The following is a 15,337-nucleotide window of genomic DNA, read 5'->3' as shown; positions in this document are numbered from 1 at the left end:
CTCAGGTCATGATTTCATGGTTCGTGAGTTTGAGCCCCGTATTAGGCTTCACGCTGAACATACTTGGGGTTCTCTCTCTCTCTCTCTCCCTCAAAATAAATAAATTTTAAAAAGTTAAAAGGAAAATACGGAAATAACCTAAATGTCCTCTATTAGGAGATTAATGGATAGGTTTTTATTTATCCTTATTAGGAAATAATATATACACACTACAAATTATATTGCAGAAGTACATTTCATGACATGGAAAGATACAGATCCACATACAGATGATTATCTGTGAATTAAAAGAAAATTCTTGTTTTAAAGCACCTTTTACAGTCTCCCAATGACTTCAAAAGGGTCATTTTGGTCAATTTCGGAGATGACATGAGATGTAAACCTCCTTTCCCTGATCTCATTTTGAATTTTCCAGTGATCATATCAGGTTCTTAGGGACAAGACAAGCATCCATAGGGGCGCCTGGGTGGCTTAGTCGGTTAAGCATCCGACTTTCGCTTAGGTCATGATCTCGCGGTTCGTGGGTTTGAGCCCCGCTTCGGGCTCTGTGCTGACTGCCAGCTCAGAGCCTGGAGCCTGTTTCATAGTCTGTCACTCCCTCTCTCTCTAACCCTCCCCTGCTCATGCTGTCTCTCTCTCTCTTTCCTAGAAATAAATAAAACATTAAAAAAAATTTTAAAAAAAGACAAGCATCCATTTACTGCACAGGGAACAGACTTCACAACTCAGGAGCCACTTGCTTTCTGCTCTTCTTGCTAAGGTCTCTGTAGTGGGTTCCCACTCCACCTGTCACTTAGAGCATCCCAACCTTTCTCCCCCCCCTTCATCAGCTTCAGCACCTTCCATTTTTCCACTTTGCTTATTACCCAACTAGGCTCATTCTTCAGAGTTCCTCCTGTCTCTTTGCTTCTCCCAGCTGCTGCACCCACCACTATCTGGGGGATGGTTCTGACCCATTCTTATTGGTCTCTTGAGAACTACACTTGATGTTGGTCCCAATATGAGATTCTGGTGCACCAGAATTGGATTAACCCATCCATCCTCTGTAGGAGGGAGGCAATAGAGTGATAGATGGGTGCAATGCTCCAACAATGTCTCTATTTATAGCTTGCACCACTGCAACTGGGTGCTGCTGTAGAGGGAGAGCTGGGTGAGAGTGACACAACCAGCCCCTGCTGGGAGAAGCAATTTACTTCTGAGTCAGCAGCTTTGGGGAGGTGAAGGAAGGAACCTGTGGGGCCAGAGTTCTGGATGGAACACTCAGCTCAGCCTCTAAGAGTACAAGTGGGGCAAGGTCTACTTGAAAGCACACGAGTTAAAAAAGCTGCCCTTCCCAAGGGAGTGGGACCTGGGCTCCCCAACTCTTTGGCCAAATACATGGCCTTGGCCATCCCTAAGCACTGTCCCCTACACCGCCGCCCCCAGCAACCCCCCCCCCCCGCCATGCTGCCCAGAACCTCCCTAGGCCAAGAGAAGACAACATCAATGCTACTACTAAGGAGCTCCCATGTAAGGGCCATGTGAGGCTGAGGAGGTGGCGGAAGGCAGGAGTGCTAGGAGAACAAGGCTACCTAAGCCCTTCTCCAAATCAGCAGTCCGAGTTTCTCTGAAACCCTTCTCCCTTCCCGTAAGGCAGCTGTAGGGCAGTCCCAAGGATGTAGCCCCAGAAGAGGGAGAGGTGCCTCTCTGCAGCAGTTAGGCTCTGGGTAGGGACCTCGCAAGCATCTGCTGTCCAAGTGGGACATGGTGCTTTGCGGACATCATTTCTCTGTCACTGTAAGCCAGCAAAACAGGGTTTCTGTTATTTTCTAGTTGAGGAGACTGAGGTTCCCAGCTGTGCCAACAGCAGCCAAATGGGGATTTCCTCTCCTTCGGTGGCCCCAGGCAGCACCCCAGGCAGAGTAGGCTTTCCCTTACTTCCCCGAGGCAGGTGAGTGACCAGGACGTGGGTCACCCCTCAAGAAGGCGTAGTATGAGGGCCAAACCCTTCCTTCATTAGCAGGCATGAGGAACCAGGCTAGTTTACGGGGGATTCAATCCCTGTATGTCCACTCTAAAGAGGACGGCAGGTGCCCGGGTGACCTCCTCACCTGCGGTCAAAAGACAGACGTCCCCAACCCCGGGAGAGGGTTAGATGGCCACAGGAGCGAGCAGTCTGGAAGAATGCGGAGTGAGGGGAGTAACTGTGGGCCGGGGGCGTTCAGTTTTCCTGGACAGCTTTCTCCTGGGCGAAGTGGGGGGGGGGTGGGGGTGGAGTGGGAGCGGACGGGGCGGGCCCGCGGTCGCCCCAGGGCGGCGGCGCCGGGCCGGAGGGGGTGGGGAGGAGCAGCCGCCCTGTACTTCCCCTTCGCCGCTAGCTCTACAACAGCCTGATTTCCCCGAAATGATGGGGCGGCGCTGGCCAATAGGCGCCCTCGCGGCTCTTTAGGAGGCGGGGCCGGGCCTGGGTTGGGGGAATCCCGCTAAGTGTTTAGATTTCTCGCCGGCGCCGCTGCCCCGGCAGAGCGCGCCACTCCTTCGTCGAGGCAGGACGTGCGTACAAGTCCGGCAGAGCAGAGGCCAGTGGGAGCAGTGCCAAGCCAAAGTCAGCCGAGCCCAACGGCCCCTCGACCCGGGCATCCTCTGCCTTCCCGCCTCTCCCCTCCGGAATTGCGCTCCTCGCGCCGACACAGCTGCCCCAGCCGCGCCGGGACCTTCGGGCGCCGCTGCCGGATCGCGCCTGCTGCAGAGGTGAGCCCGCCTTCACTGCGGGGGGGGGGGGGTGACCGGTGGCGTCGAACAAAGGCGCGCGGTGCTCCAGGAAGTGGGGGCCGATAACCCCTGCGGGTTGACGCGGGCGCGCGGCGTTGCCTGGCCTCCGCGCGGGCTCGGGAGGGCGCTGGAGGAGCGGCGAGCGGCCGCGCGGGGAGGGCGGGCCGCGGCGTGGACCGCCCACGAGCCGAGGTTGCCGGCGCCCGGCCGCTGTCGCAGATCTGTGTGCGCGGAGCAGCCGGGGCTTCTGGGTGGCTCGGTAGGTTTGTCGCGCGCATCCACGAGCGCTGCCGGGGACTCGAGTGTGCGTCCGCGCGTGGGCGCCCCGTGTTCCCCGCGCGGGCTTTCGGCGGTCCCAGGTCCGCAGCCGGGCCTCAGATTTTAGACTGTATGTGCAGGTGTTGGGGGGCTGGGGCTTGATGCCCTGGATGGCTGGCAGACCTGCTGGGGCTAGGGGAAAGAGGCGCCACAGGTGTTCCTTCGGCTTGTTCGCGGATGAGGGGAGATGGGAGGGGCGGAGGCTTCCTGGCCTCTGCATAGTGGCTGTCTGGGAGCGAGTAGAATAGATTGGGGGGGGGGGGAGGCGGGGTTAGAGTGCAGGATGACTGCTTGCCATTAGGGAAGGTACACAGCTAGTGGCAGCAACTCTAGTAGGGAAATTTCTTGGCATCAACCAAAAGAAGCCTCTCTCTTCCCAAAGGATTTGAATTTGAGCATTAAGATATCTTTATATTTTGTCTGTTTTTTCTGCACGTAAATCCTGAAACTATCACTTGTATGCCTGTCTTCTCCCAAGAGTGTTTAGAGGAATGTGAGGGAAGAGGCTGAAATGTTTTTGTCCAAGACGCTGAAAATATCTGGAGGGCAGTTTTATTCCAGTGAAAGCTCCCTCCCCCATGACTGTAGTACCTGGTACTTGGCTAAAGGCTGGGGAAAGTAACTGACCAACGTGGGGGTGGCAAGGTCTGGGCAGGGTAGTGCCTTGGGGCTGCTCAACAGACTCCAAACAGTAGCCTCTGTTTTCTCTTTACAGCCAACATGCCCATCACTCGGATGCGCATGAGACCCTGGCTGGAGATGCAGATTAATTCCAACCAAATCCCAGGGCTGATCTGGATTAATAAAGTGAGTGAAACTTTTTGGGTTTTTCTGCTACCGTTTTAACACATGTTCTTGGGGGGACCAAAGCTTCAGATGCACCTTAAAAAGGGAAGTGATGGGGAGGAGGCATATGTTTCCCAGTAGGTCCTACATGCAGGGAGTATGCAAGGCTTAGCATTGAGCCCCACTTGCCCACTTGTCCAACTTCTGCCTTCCTCCCTTCTTTGATATGGACATGACACCCACGTGAGGGCACTGATGGTTTTCAGAAGCAACATTCTCCCAGCATCTGCAGAGCCATCTGGTCTCTTCTGCGAGAGACCCCTGTAAACACTCCACATTCTGCAGGGTTCCAGTCAGACAGACAGGAAACAGAGAAGTGGGTACTGCTGGCAAGAAGATGGCTGGTTCAGCCGGGGACACAAGAATTAATCTTGTACCATTTGCCCAGGCCCAGAAGACCTCATGCTGGTGCACAAAGAGCAACACAGACTCTGCAAACTTAGCAGTAATGATAGTAATAATGATGGCTCATGTTTATTGCACACTCTCCATAAGCAGGTGTGACACCATGCTAAGAATGCGACTTAGTGTGTAATTTAGTCCTCACGGTAGCACTGTGAAGTAGATACTGTTACTATCTCTATTTGCAAATGAGGAAACTGAGGCACTGAGAGGTAAATAATGAGATCACACACAAAGTGATAAAGCTAAGATTTGAACCTGAGCAGTCTGACTCAAAAATCCATATTGTTAACCACCAGTGATGATAACAATGAGACTTAGTCTTTATATTTGTCACTGTGATTGCTCATTTCACAGAAGAGAAACCAGTGAGGGACCAAGAGGTACTGTGACAGGGCCAGGGTCACACACGTAGTTAGCATCTAAGTCTGGCCCAGGGCTCCCTTAGGTGTATGGCCAGGACCCCCTGGGCAGGAGCCAGTGGTCCCAGGTGTCCCAAGCAGCCCCTGTCTAATGGATGGAGTTCTCACCTCCATGTTGGTGCTGAAAAGCCAGAGAGCATCCTAAGGTGTTCTGTATGGGTTCTAGCACATCTGTAACAGGCAGACGGAGATCTCTGCTGAGCTGATGTTGCCATAGCTCTTCAGAATCCAGAGCCCCTTTTGAGAGACCTACAGTGGTAGAGTAGTCTGTTTAAGCCATTCTCAGGATGGGTCAACCCAAACCAGATGTCAGGGTGAAAAGGGGAAGTCAGCCTTTTCCCATACTGGGGCTGGTGGGGGGTGGGGCTGGGCAGACTTATGCTAAAAGCCTATGGCCTCTGAGCTGACACAGCCTTCTATATTTGTGTGCATGTGTGCTGTTCAGGAGGAGATGATTTTCCAGATTCCATGGAAGCATGCTGCCAAGCATGGCTGGGACATCAACAAAGATGCCTGCCTGTTCCGAAGCTGGGCCATTCACACAGGTGTGTGCCCTGGTCTTCAGCCCTGGTTGGGGATTGGGGCCAGGGAGGAGACATGGGGGAAGTCACTTCTCTTAACACAGAAGCTCTTCACTAGGGTCTCTGAATTCCCTGAGATGGTGTACAGAATTTGGGAGTGAGCATGGGGCAGACTTGTATTTCTGGGGAAAAGGCTCATCATTTCAGCAAGTTCTTATAGGAACTTGTGAAGCCAGTATCTTAGAAACTGTGGTTTCATGGAGTTTGTGGCCGGATTAAAGTTCTCCTTGGCAAAAGTAGTTGTGAGCCTGGATACTGAAAGAGACACAGGCCTTCCATTTTCTTGATGTTTACCAAGGTCCTGACCAAAGGCCTGTCTGGTTGGCAGCCTCCTTTTATCCTTGAGGGTTAGGGCTCTTGGACCATCTTAGATCAGTCAGCATACTTATCAGTAACTATTCTTTGATGCCTACTCTTTGCCCACTCCTGTGTTTGGAAATATCACATAAACCCTAGTCCCTACTCTCTGGCCACTGACAGCCCAAGCAGGGAGACTGGGCCTGGTCTAGGACCAATATAGCACTTTTGGACATATGGGTCCTCTAGAGTGCTTCTGGCTGGGTCCTTCAGGAAGGCCTGTGGTATGTGTTTGAGCCAAGCCTGGGCATTTGAGAGGCCCCAGGGCCGGTAGAGGGTCACCCAGGAATACCTTTTTGGCCAGTTTGGATCTCTGGCAGCATGAGAGCCTAGGGGTACTCTCTCCTTCCTCCTTCCAGGCCGGGGATCGGCTGACGATCCCCACCTATGGCCCTGACAGTCCTCTTCATTCTTCTGCCCACTAGGCCGATACAAAGCAGGGGAAAAGGAGCCAGATCCCAAAACATGGAAGGCAAACTTTCGCTGTGCCATGAACTCCCTGCCAGACATTGAGGAAGTGAAGGACCAGAGCAGGAACAAAGGCAGCTCAGCTGTGCGGGTGTACCGGATGCTCCCACCCCTCACCAAGAACCAGAGGAAAGGTATCTGAGGGCTGTGGGTCAGAAACCTCTTAGGGAGAGTGGGTGGGAGGGAGGAAGAAGAGCACTCGAGGCTGGTGTGCCTATACCAAGACTGACAGCCTATCTGCCTTACAGAGAGAAAGTCCAAGTCCAGCCGAGATGCTAAGACCAAGACCAAGAGGAAGGTGAGTGTGGTCCTAAGCTGCTAGTCTTTGGTCACCTGGGAGTCAGGGTGGACACTGGAAGAAGTGGCCATGGCAAGCTTGAGCTAAGCTTCTTTCTCCTGTTGCAGTCCTGTGGTGACTCCAGTCCTGATACCTTCTCTGATGGACTCAGCAGCTCCACCCTGCCTGATGACCACAGCAGCTACACAGCTCAGGGCTACATTGGGCAGGACTTAGAGGTTGAGCGGGCCCTTACTCCAGGTGAGGTGGGCCTGGTGTGGTAGGGGACCAAAGACGTCATGGGGATGGTTCCTTCTCTTGGGTCCAGGGTGCGTTGTGCTTGTGGATGGTGGCCTGTTGGAGCAGGCTGCAGGGTTGGGAATGCTGGGTATCTTGCAAACTAAGAGACCACACAGTTCTAACCTGTGGTTTCTGCTGTCCTGCAGAAGTGTCACCGTGTATTGTTAGTAGCACTCTCCCTGAATGGCACATCCCAGTGGATATTGTGCCAGACAGCACCAGTGACCTGTACAACTTCCAGGTGTCGCCTATGCCCTCCACCTCTGAAGGTTTGTGCTTCTGGGGCCTGCTTGCCTGACTGTTTGGGTCCTGGGGAGGTTGTCCTGAGGGCAGGAAGATGCTCAGAACTCCACTTGGCACTGTGTTGCCTGTGCTGTGCTGGAGAAAAGAGGGAAGAGGGGGCCAGGGGCTGCATTCTGGTCTAACATTGATGGTTTTCCTGGCTCTGCTGCAGCCCAGTCTTTGAGGGTGAGGAAGGAAGCAAGGGGGTGGGAAGAGGTGTGTCCTCAGGGCTTGGGAGGCTGAGTCACTAGGACAGTGTCCTGTTCTGGAATCTCTGTGGCAGGCAGATGACTGCTGGGAGGCCAGTGTGTGGGGACATGTGAAGGGGCAGGGGGATCTGGCAGTGCTGGAACTACAGGGGCAAGTCTGCTTGACTGCCAGCCAACCTGTCTGCTCTTCCCCATCCACAGCCACAACAGACGAGGATGAGGAAGGGAAATTAACTGAGGACATCATGAAGGTAAGGCCCATTCCTCCTTGGGCACTCTTTTGAAGTGGCTGCTTCTAAGGAGAGAGAAAACCACATAGAGCTCACAAATTGGAGGGCAGGCAGCTGCTACTATGACCTGGCTGCCTGCATAGTCCTACAACTGCCGCATGGAGTGCTGGGGACCATTGCCCTCCTTGTCTGGTGGGAAGGACACTGTGGAAGAGGATGGGAGGGAGGTCTGGTTTTTGACAGGCTGTACTGGAGCAGGCCGTAGGACCACAAATAGCTCTGAGTCAGCTGCCCTCAGCACCGGGTCCCTGGCCTGTGTCTCCCCCCCCCGCCCCCCCCAACACACATACACAGCATGCCCCAGGCCTGCTGCCCTGTTAGTTAGGGAAATGCACATCAGATTTTAATAATCAGCCTTTGGCATCTGTAGTCATGTTTTTTTTTTTTTTTCTTTTTCTTTTTTTTTTAAAGCAAATTATTTAGGCAGAGTTGTTTTTTTTTTTTTTTTTCTTGCTTCACTTTTAAAAGTAAATATAAAAAGTTTTTCAGTAGTTGTACCCAGGCTCTGTTTCATCAGCATAGACAACCTGAGACATAGCCATAGCTCTTTATCTATAGCTTTTCTAGACCTCTTTTCTTGACTCATTATGCTAACCATTGCTTTAAGCCACATTCTCAGTTGAGAATGTTGACTTACCCAGTTGAGAGGGGAAGTTTTAGAGATTCTGTGCCAGAGAGTAGATGTGGGAGCGTGAGTCCAGGGCAGACCCTCACCTCCCAGGCCCCTGTCCTACCTGCATTCCATATCTGCATCCATCTGAGGATGTGAAAATGGCCCAGAGTCTATCCTGGAAGGGAAGTTCTGGCTCTCTGAAGGCAGGGCCACAGAATGAGTCTGCACTGGAAGTAAGCTTATGGCATCTTGCCCCTCTCTCCCCAGCTCTTGGAGCAGACGGGGTGGCAGCAGACAAACGTGGATGGGAAGGGGTACCTGCTCAATGAACCCGGGGCCCAGCCCACCTCTCTCTATGGAGATTTCAGCTGCAAGGAGGAGCCAGAGGTTGACCGCCCTGGGGGTAAGAAGTCCCTGGATCCTTAAGATTTCTTAGAGAATGGAGAACCCTGCAGGGGGTATGAAAGGGCTGGAGGGCTGGTCCGGGGAGCAGCAGAGGCAGAGTAGCTTTCTTAAAACTCTTCTTGGTACAGACAGCTTATGAGTTGGCTGTTGCTCCCATGTACTCAGTTTGCTTAAAGATGAGGGAGGGAGGGTGTTGCTGTGGGTGGACAGGAGAGGCTGCTCTGTCTGGGCCAATGGGGATAGGGCTGGGGGATGGGAGGAGAACACATCTATTCTCACCCCCATTCTCATAAAACTTTCTTCACTTCTAGGGTATATTGGGCTGATATCTTCAGATCTGAAGAACATGGACACCAGCTGGCTGGACAGCCTGTTGCCCCCAGTCAGGCTGCCCTCCATCCAGGCCATTCCTTGTGCACCATAGCTGGGCCCCAGTACCCTCTTACTCCCCTAAGCAAGCAGGACCTGTCATCATAGTAGCTGTGATGCAAAGAAACAGGACTCCTGTGGGCTCCTTGACATGGCAAAGTATGACCCCATTGCTGAGCAGGGGTGGGGCCTCCCTCCTTGGGACAATAGCCTCTTGGGGTCTGGCAGGCCAGATAAACCTGGCCCTGCCTCCTGGGAAGATGGGGTTCTGAGATCGATGTGTCAGGTGGAGGTCTCAGATAGGAGTCAGCCTCCAGCTTTTCCCTCTAAGCCCAGCTGCCTGGAGAGGGTCTTGCTGTCACGGAGGTGGCCAGAGGGAATAGACCAACGACCTCAGAAAAGCACAGCACCAACCCCAGGGCTGGCTCTGCACTAAGAGACAATTGCACTAAGTGAATCCTATTCCCAAAGAACCCCTTCCCTTCCCAGCTGAGCCCTGGGGACTGTTCCAAAGCCAGTGAAATGTGAAGGAAAACGGGGCTCTGCGGGACAGCGCTCCCTCAGCCTCAGAGGAGCTCCACCCTGCTCGGGCTGAGGGGCTTGGGAAAAAACACGGCACTTTTTCTTGTGGACCTTGCCACGTTTCTGATCAGAGGTGTACACTAATGTTTCCCCCAAGCTCTCAGCCTTTGCATTTATTTATATAGTGCCTTGCCCTGCGCCCACCTGCCCTCTCAGGTGGGCCCCAGCAGCCCTCAGCAGGCCCTGGGAGGGAAGTGTGAGCGTCTTGGTGTGATTTTTAAAATTGGAAACATCATCTAACCACTAAGTCATTTGTGACCACATATGTACATGTATGTAAATATGTACATTTGTCTTTTTATAAAAAGTTCATTGTTTATAAGGAGTGTGGCCTTTTATTTAGAGATAAATTGCAGATCATTTTACTTTTTGTAAAGACATTGTGATGGACTCATTCTTGGCATCCTGCCTGAACTTGACTTAGGGGTGAGCGGTGACATACACTGATGCAAAATCCTTTCACTTATGTTCACAGAGAAGATAAGAGGAAGAGGGGACAGTCGTGGCACAGGGACATGCTCATATAAATACATTCACTTGCCCTTGGCTTTATAGCTGGGCTGTGAGTTGGACTGGGGCTCCAAGGCCTGGGGAGTGTTAGGTTTTGAGTTCTGAGTAATGTGCCATATACTCTATGTCCTGGTAAACTCGAGTGCAGGTGTACTCAGATGCTACTTCAAAAAGTTAACAATTGGTACAGTACAGTCATGGCCAGTCACAACACGCACCAGCTTAGAACAGGTTCCCAAGGCTTGTTGTGCTGGGAATTACATTTCTGCAGTGATGGAAATGTTCTCTTCTCTACTGTCCAATATAGTAGGCAGTGGCAAAGTCACATGTGGCAATTGAACAATGTGGCCAGTGCAATGAAGGAACTGAATTTTGAATGACTTATAGTGTAAGTAGTCATGTGTGGTCAGTGGCGACCTTATTGGACAGTACAGATAGACACTGGATTGGGAGCAGGTCTGGGGGGAGTGGCTGGAGGACACTAGGGATGGACTTGGGGCTACTTACCTGCCAATTCAAGAGTTTTACTATTTTGATGGCCAACAATAACTATCAGTCCTGAATATCAGCTGTGCAGTGTACTGTAAAACAGGTCGATGCACACATGTGTTAGGAAGAACTTGGATGATTTTACATGGACCAGGTTTCCTTCCTCCGTATCTCTTCAGGGTTCTGGCTGAGCTGATGCACACAAAATCTCTGAAGGAGTGTATTTGATCAGACCAGTGTTTCTGAAAACCACGGGTTGGGAACCATTGCCAACTGGCAATGCCTCCTTCAGATAAGGCTCAAGTCAAAGGAATGTTTGAGGGTGAAAGGTCTGGATATGGGCTTTTCTCATCTGCCCCCCCCCCCCCCCCCGCCCCCCAGCTCCTGGCCCTGGCCCTAGGGGATAAGCAGTACCTAGCAGTAAGGCTGGCCAAGGGAAGCCAGCTGGTACCACTGGCATCATCTAGGGAGTGAGGCCATGGCAGTAAGAGGGTTGCTCAGGGAAACCAAGCCCTGTGGACACTTCTCCATATTCCTAGTCCCAGATATCACTTGGACTTAGATCTTGTCCCTGGGGCCAGACCTCTGGAAGGAGTATGCGTCCTTGTTAGAGGAGGAAGGCTGAGTGAGAAAATGATTGAAAAAACTAGAAAATAGGCCAAGATCAGTCTAACATGTTATGTAAAGCTCAGGAACCATTGTTGCCTGATCTTGGACATGTCCTGTGAGTAACAAGTGACCTCCTACTCGGTGGGCCTTTTGCTTGTGGATGCCTAGAGAGACCCCAATCTCAAGCCCAGCACATTAGAAGATTCACCTGGATTTTTCAAGGGTAGCCTCACCTGGGGACAGGAATGGATGACGTGACCTTTCCCTGCTTCTCTGAGGGCCAGGAGCTGGGCTTACTGAGAACTGGATGAAGGTGACTAGCCCGTGGCTTCCAACTGGGGCCTTGGCAAGGTCTTTTCTAGCTAAGGATGTCTGGTGTACTGTGAAGCCAGGTACAGTGGACTAAGGAGTAATGGGAGGGAAGACATGCAACCCAGAGCAAATAGCAGGGACTGCTTCTGACTTTTCTACTCTCCTCTCATCCTTCAACCTAATTCCTGACATAGAGTAGGGAGTGGGTATGTTGAAGTCCCAGGCTGTGGAAATCTTGCAAGTTACAATATGTGAAGTTAGTCCATCACTTAAAAGTTACCAAAATGGGGCATGTCTGGGTGGCTCAGTCAGTTAATCATCCGACTTCGTCTCAGGTCATGATCTTGTGGTTCGTGAGTTCGAGCCCCATGTCGGGCTCTGTGCTGACAGCTCAGAGCCTGGAGCCTGCTTTGGATTCTGTGTCTCCCTCTCTCTCTGCTCCCCCCCCCCGCCCCCACTCACACTCTGTCTTTCTCTCTCATAAATAAAAATTTTTTAAAAAGCTATCAAAATGGGAATTCCACCCATTAGCTTCCAATCTCCAAAGTCCTGGAAGAGTCCTGACTCCTCTCTAGCTCTTATCTCAGGAGTCCTAAACAATTGGGACCAACTCCTTGAAATCTCTAGGGAGGAGCCCCCAAACTCTACCCCCTCCCCATCACAAGGAAGCTGGGCTCCGGGGACCAGTCCTGGAGAAATGGTGTGGGGTAGAGTCAGACCTTCCAGGTTGTTCAATCATACCCCACCACAGACCTCACCCCTGCCTGACAGGAGAAACAGTAATTGTGGTGGCAGCTGACACCAACTCAGTGCCTGAATGGAGCAACATCAGTATAATCTGAGCCAAATTTGTGCATAGTAATTTAAGGTCATTCTAAGAGCCTGCCAGTGCTTTGTGGTGCATTCCTGAGAGTTTCAGTCTAAGCAACAATGGTGGAAACTCTTGGCTAAGGAACTAGGAGGTCATGGGAAGATCTGTTTTGTTGGAGTTGTGATGACATTATACTTAAGGACCATAAAGAGGAGAACTGGGGCTTGGTCATACCAGCTAGAAATCCTGCCAGATCTATGGATGTTCAAGGGCATTTCTGGTTAGTCACAGGTATTACCTTGCCTTACTCCAAAGGTGTCACTTTAATTGGGCTGGTTTATTCATTTAGCTCACTTGGCAATAGGAAGAGAGTGACTAATATGCTAACCAGCTGCTCAGATAGAGGGTCATGGTGGCAGATGTTCAGGGAAGACAAATGCAAACCATCCCTTCTTGATATATCAGTTTTCAATAACTGTCAGTGTGCTGTGTGCAAGATAAGAACTTCCTCAGATCTCTGGAAGTTTCAGACAGGGACTGCCAAAGACAGAAGTAAAGTCCCAGGAAAAGTCTTGGGCCTGGTTTGAGGTAGAGTCCTTTTCTCCGGGAGGGATGCTCGCTGGTTGGTGAGGTTGAGTCATGTGCAGGCTGTCATTTTCTAGGACCAGTTGGTCTTCTTTCACACTGTTTGCACAGATCCGAAAGTCCTCTTGTTAGCAGGGTACAGGTTTCCTTAGCAGCCCTGTGGAAGCACCCAGGAAGCCTCTATCTCTGTCCGATGTAGTGTCTTTCCTTCACAGGGGCACAACTAACTCTCCAACGGGAGAATGTGTGAAATTCATGAGAACTCTGCGCTCACCTTTCCCCACTTGTGCCAGTGGGCACAAGGGCAGGAGAATGGGGGGCTGGTGCACTCCCCTTTCCAGGATTAAACTTACTGGGCAGAGTGATGTTTGTCTTTGTCAACCTTCCCATGTGAGGCCAAGTCTAAGGCAGGACCAGGGCCTGCCTGACTGGCCCTGTGGTTTTCCTAGCCCCAGGCTGCTCCCCCAGAAACTTCTGCTGATTTTCTGGGGACAGGGAATTGTAGAAGCAGCCTCTACTTTCTTATGCTCAGTGGGGAGGCAGGCCTAGGGAGTCTATGCTAAGAGTTTAATTTCAATTGGGGAGATACTAGAGGCAATGAGGCAAGGACACAGGCATTGAGTGCAAGGGGAGAAGCAGACATCCAGCCTGCCATCCTTCCTCCAGTTCCATGAGCTCAGAGTTCCTCCACAGGAGGAACTGCGAAGGACCTTAAAGTCTGCCTAGGTAATGACAACAAAGGTCCTGGGTGCTCACTTTCTAGAAGGTGCCGTGCCAAGCTCCCTACATGTGCTATCACACTGGCGCCACACCACAGCACTTTGTTTGCAGACCAGGTAACAAAGGCTCAGTTGGTATAAGGCGCTTGCCCGTGATGACTCAACTAAAAAGTATGGAGCCTGGATTCCAACCCACATCTGTCTGTGCCCAGAACCCAGATGGGTTCCACAATTTCAGGCTGTTGGCAGAGGAGGAAACTGAGGCCTGGGAAGGATGTTTGGCAGCGTTTTCCTGGGGCAGGGCACTAGCACTTCATGCCAAGAGAGCATTTGGGGACACCAAGGGAAGGCAACAAAAGCTGTAGCCATTCTGGACACTGGGACCTGGCTCCCACCTTCAGCTCCCCTGCTCCCCCTCTCCCCAGGCAACAGGGCTCTGCTGCTATAGGCCCCAGGGTCCCAGTGGGGTGGGGTTTGGCTTGGTCCTCAAAGGAGGGATGCCTCCCCTTTGCCCTGGAGGCCACCTGCAGCTTCGAAGGGTGGGGCCCCAGGGGACTAGAACACAGGCCTGTAACTTGGCCTCAGGGCAGGGGACAGCCACCTCAGTGTGTCTGTGAACCTGCTTCCAGCTGCAGGGGACTCTGGCCTGCTAGGCCTTATCTCAGCTCTAGGGATCAAAGAGGACATTGCAGCTGTGCTTCTGTTGGAGCACAGCAATCAGAACTCCCCTGTTCTTCTGCTCTAAACCAGAGCCTTTCCTCGGTCCTGGGGTACTCAGAAATCTGAACTCTGGGTGAGTGTATAAGCCAGGACCACTCACAGGTGCATCCTAACCTCCAGCCATTAGACTGGAGTCACTCTACAACTGTCCTGAATCCAATCTGGCTTTTTGGTCCCTGAGAATCCAGCACCCCAGGCAATTGACTGGTCACTACCCTACACCAGGGGGGCCTCAGACTCACGTGCAGGCTTCCTTCAGAAGGGCCCTCCCCTACCCTCAAGACCCAACTGAGGCAGCCTAGATGGGGCTCTCACTTCCATTTCTGGCCAAATGCCTTGTACTGGCCTGGGTTCCCTTCTCTGTTTCTGCTCTTCCCTTTACCCTAACAGCCAGGTGGATGTGTGTCCAATTGGCTACCACTTTTCACTCACAGGGTCAATTGTGAATCGGCCCAGAATTGGGCAGGTGCAGTGAGTTCTTCCACAGCAATTTACAAAACTCAGCCACATCTTTGCTCAGAGAGGTGAAGGGATATGCCTGGGATCTTAGTTCAGGAGCAAAGTAAGTAGCCAAGGACATGGGAGTCCCAGGGTGTGGGTGGTGGGAATTTTGTGCCAGGCTTTTCTGAGAAAGCTGACCTCACTGAATGAGGGAGTTGTATGGATACAGAGTTGGTGTTTGGGGATCAGAGGTGGATAGGAAGGGGGTCATTAGGCCAGAATAGCTATCATTTTCCTAGAACAAAGAACAAGTCAAGAAATCCTGACACTTTGGCCATAGCAGGGTGATGGTGGACTTCGGTAGAGGCTGTCAGGAGGTGAAGGGTGATTGCCTATGCTGGGGGTTCAGGGTTCCACTCCAAGTGCTCTTTCTGGGCTTTCCAGGAATGGGGGAGGAGCTGGATGTCAGAATGCTCAGAGCCATGGTGAGCCCTGGGCTTCTAGATATGGGAGACTGGCATTCCCATATAGGTGAGTGGGGGTGAGAGAAGGGCTTGAAGGGGTATCCAAATTTCCAAGGCTGGTGACCATTCATCGCCACCCTTCTGTTAGCAACTGGGCAGCAGCTAGCGTTCTTGGCTCAGGAGACCATCTGTCCTGACTGGCGGA

At 52.1% G+C, this 15,337-nt stretch overlaps 1 protein-coding gene across 1 annotated transcript; it reads left to right on the top strand.

The window, feature by feature from the left end:
- Positions 1–2,488: 2,488 nt before the first annotated feature.
- On the top strand, positions 2,489–9,794 carry IRF1 (interferon regulatory factor 1). The gene is made up of 10 exons (XM_039252573.1): positions 2,489–2,730; positions 3,785–3,876; positions 5,185–5,284; positions 6,103–6,279; positions 6,394–6,443; positions 6,551–6,683; positions 6,869–6,991; positions 7,415–7,464; positions 8,384–8,519; positions 8,833–9,794. Exons 2-10 carry the CDS (start codon positions 3,790–3,792, stop codon positions 8,943–8,945), a joined length of 969 nt encoding a protein of 322 aa, XP_039108504.1. The 5' UTR covers positions 2,489–2,730; positions 3,785–3,789; the 3' UTR covers positions 8,946–9,794.
- Positions 9,795–15,337: the final 5,543 nt, after the last annotated feature.

Source organism: Hyaena hyaena, unplaced genomic scaffold (genome assembly GCF_003009895.1).
Source record: "Hyaena hyaena isolate Hyena2069 unplaced genomic scaffold, ASM300989v1 scaffold_425, whole genome shotgun sequence".
NCBI classification, from domain to species: Eukaryota; Metazoa; Chordata; class Mammalia; order Carnivora; family Hyaenidae; genus Hyaena; species Hyaena hyaena.
Note: the sequence above shows the minus strand (reverse complement) of the source record. Positions and strands in the feature narration are given on the sequence as shown.

Bases quoted from the DNA above. Each gene is read 5' to 3' on its own strand.
- IRF1 (XM_039252573.1), top strand. From the start codon at position 3,790: ATGCCCATCACTCGGATGCGCATGAGACCCTGGCTGGAGATGCAGATT. The intron at 6,684-6,868 runs GTGAGGTGGGCC...GCTGTCCTGCAG, and splicing joins TGAGCGGGCCCTTACTCCAG to AAGTGTCACCGTGTATTGTT. The intron at 6,992-7,414 runs GTTTGTGCTTCT...CCCCATCCACAG, and splicing joins TATGCCCTCCACCTCTGAAG to CCACAACAGACGAGGATGAG.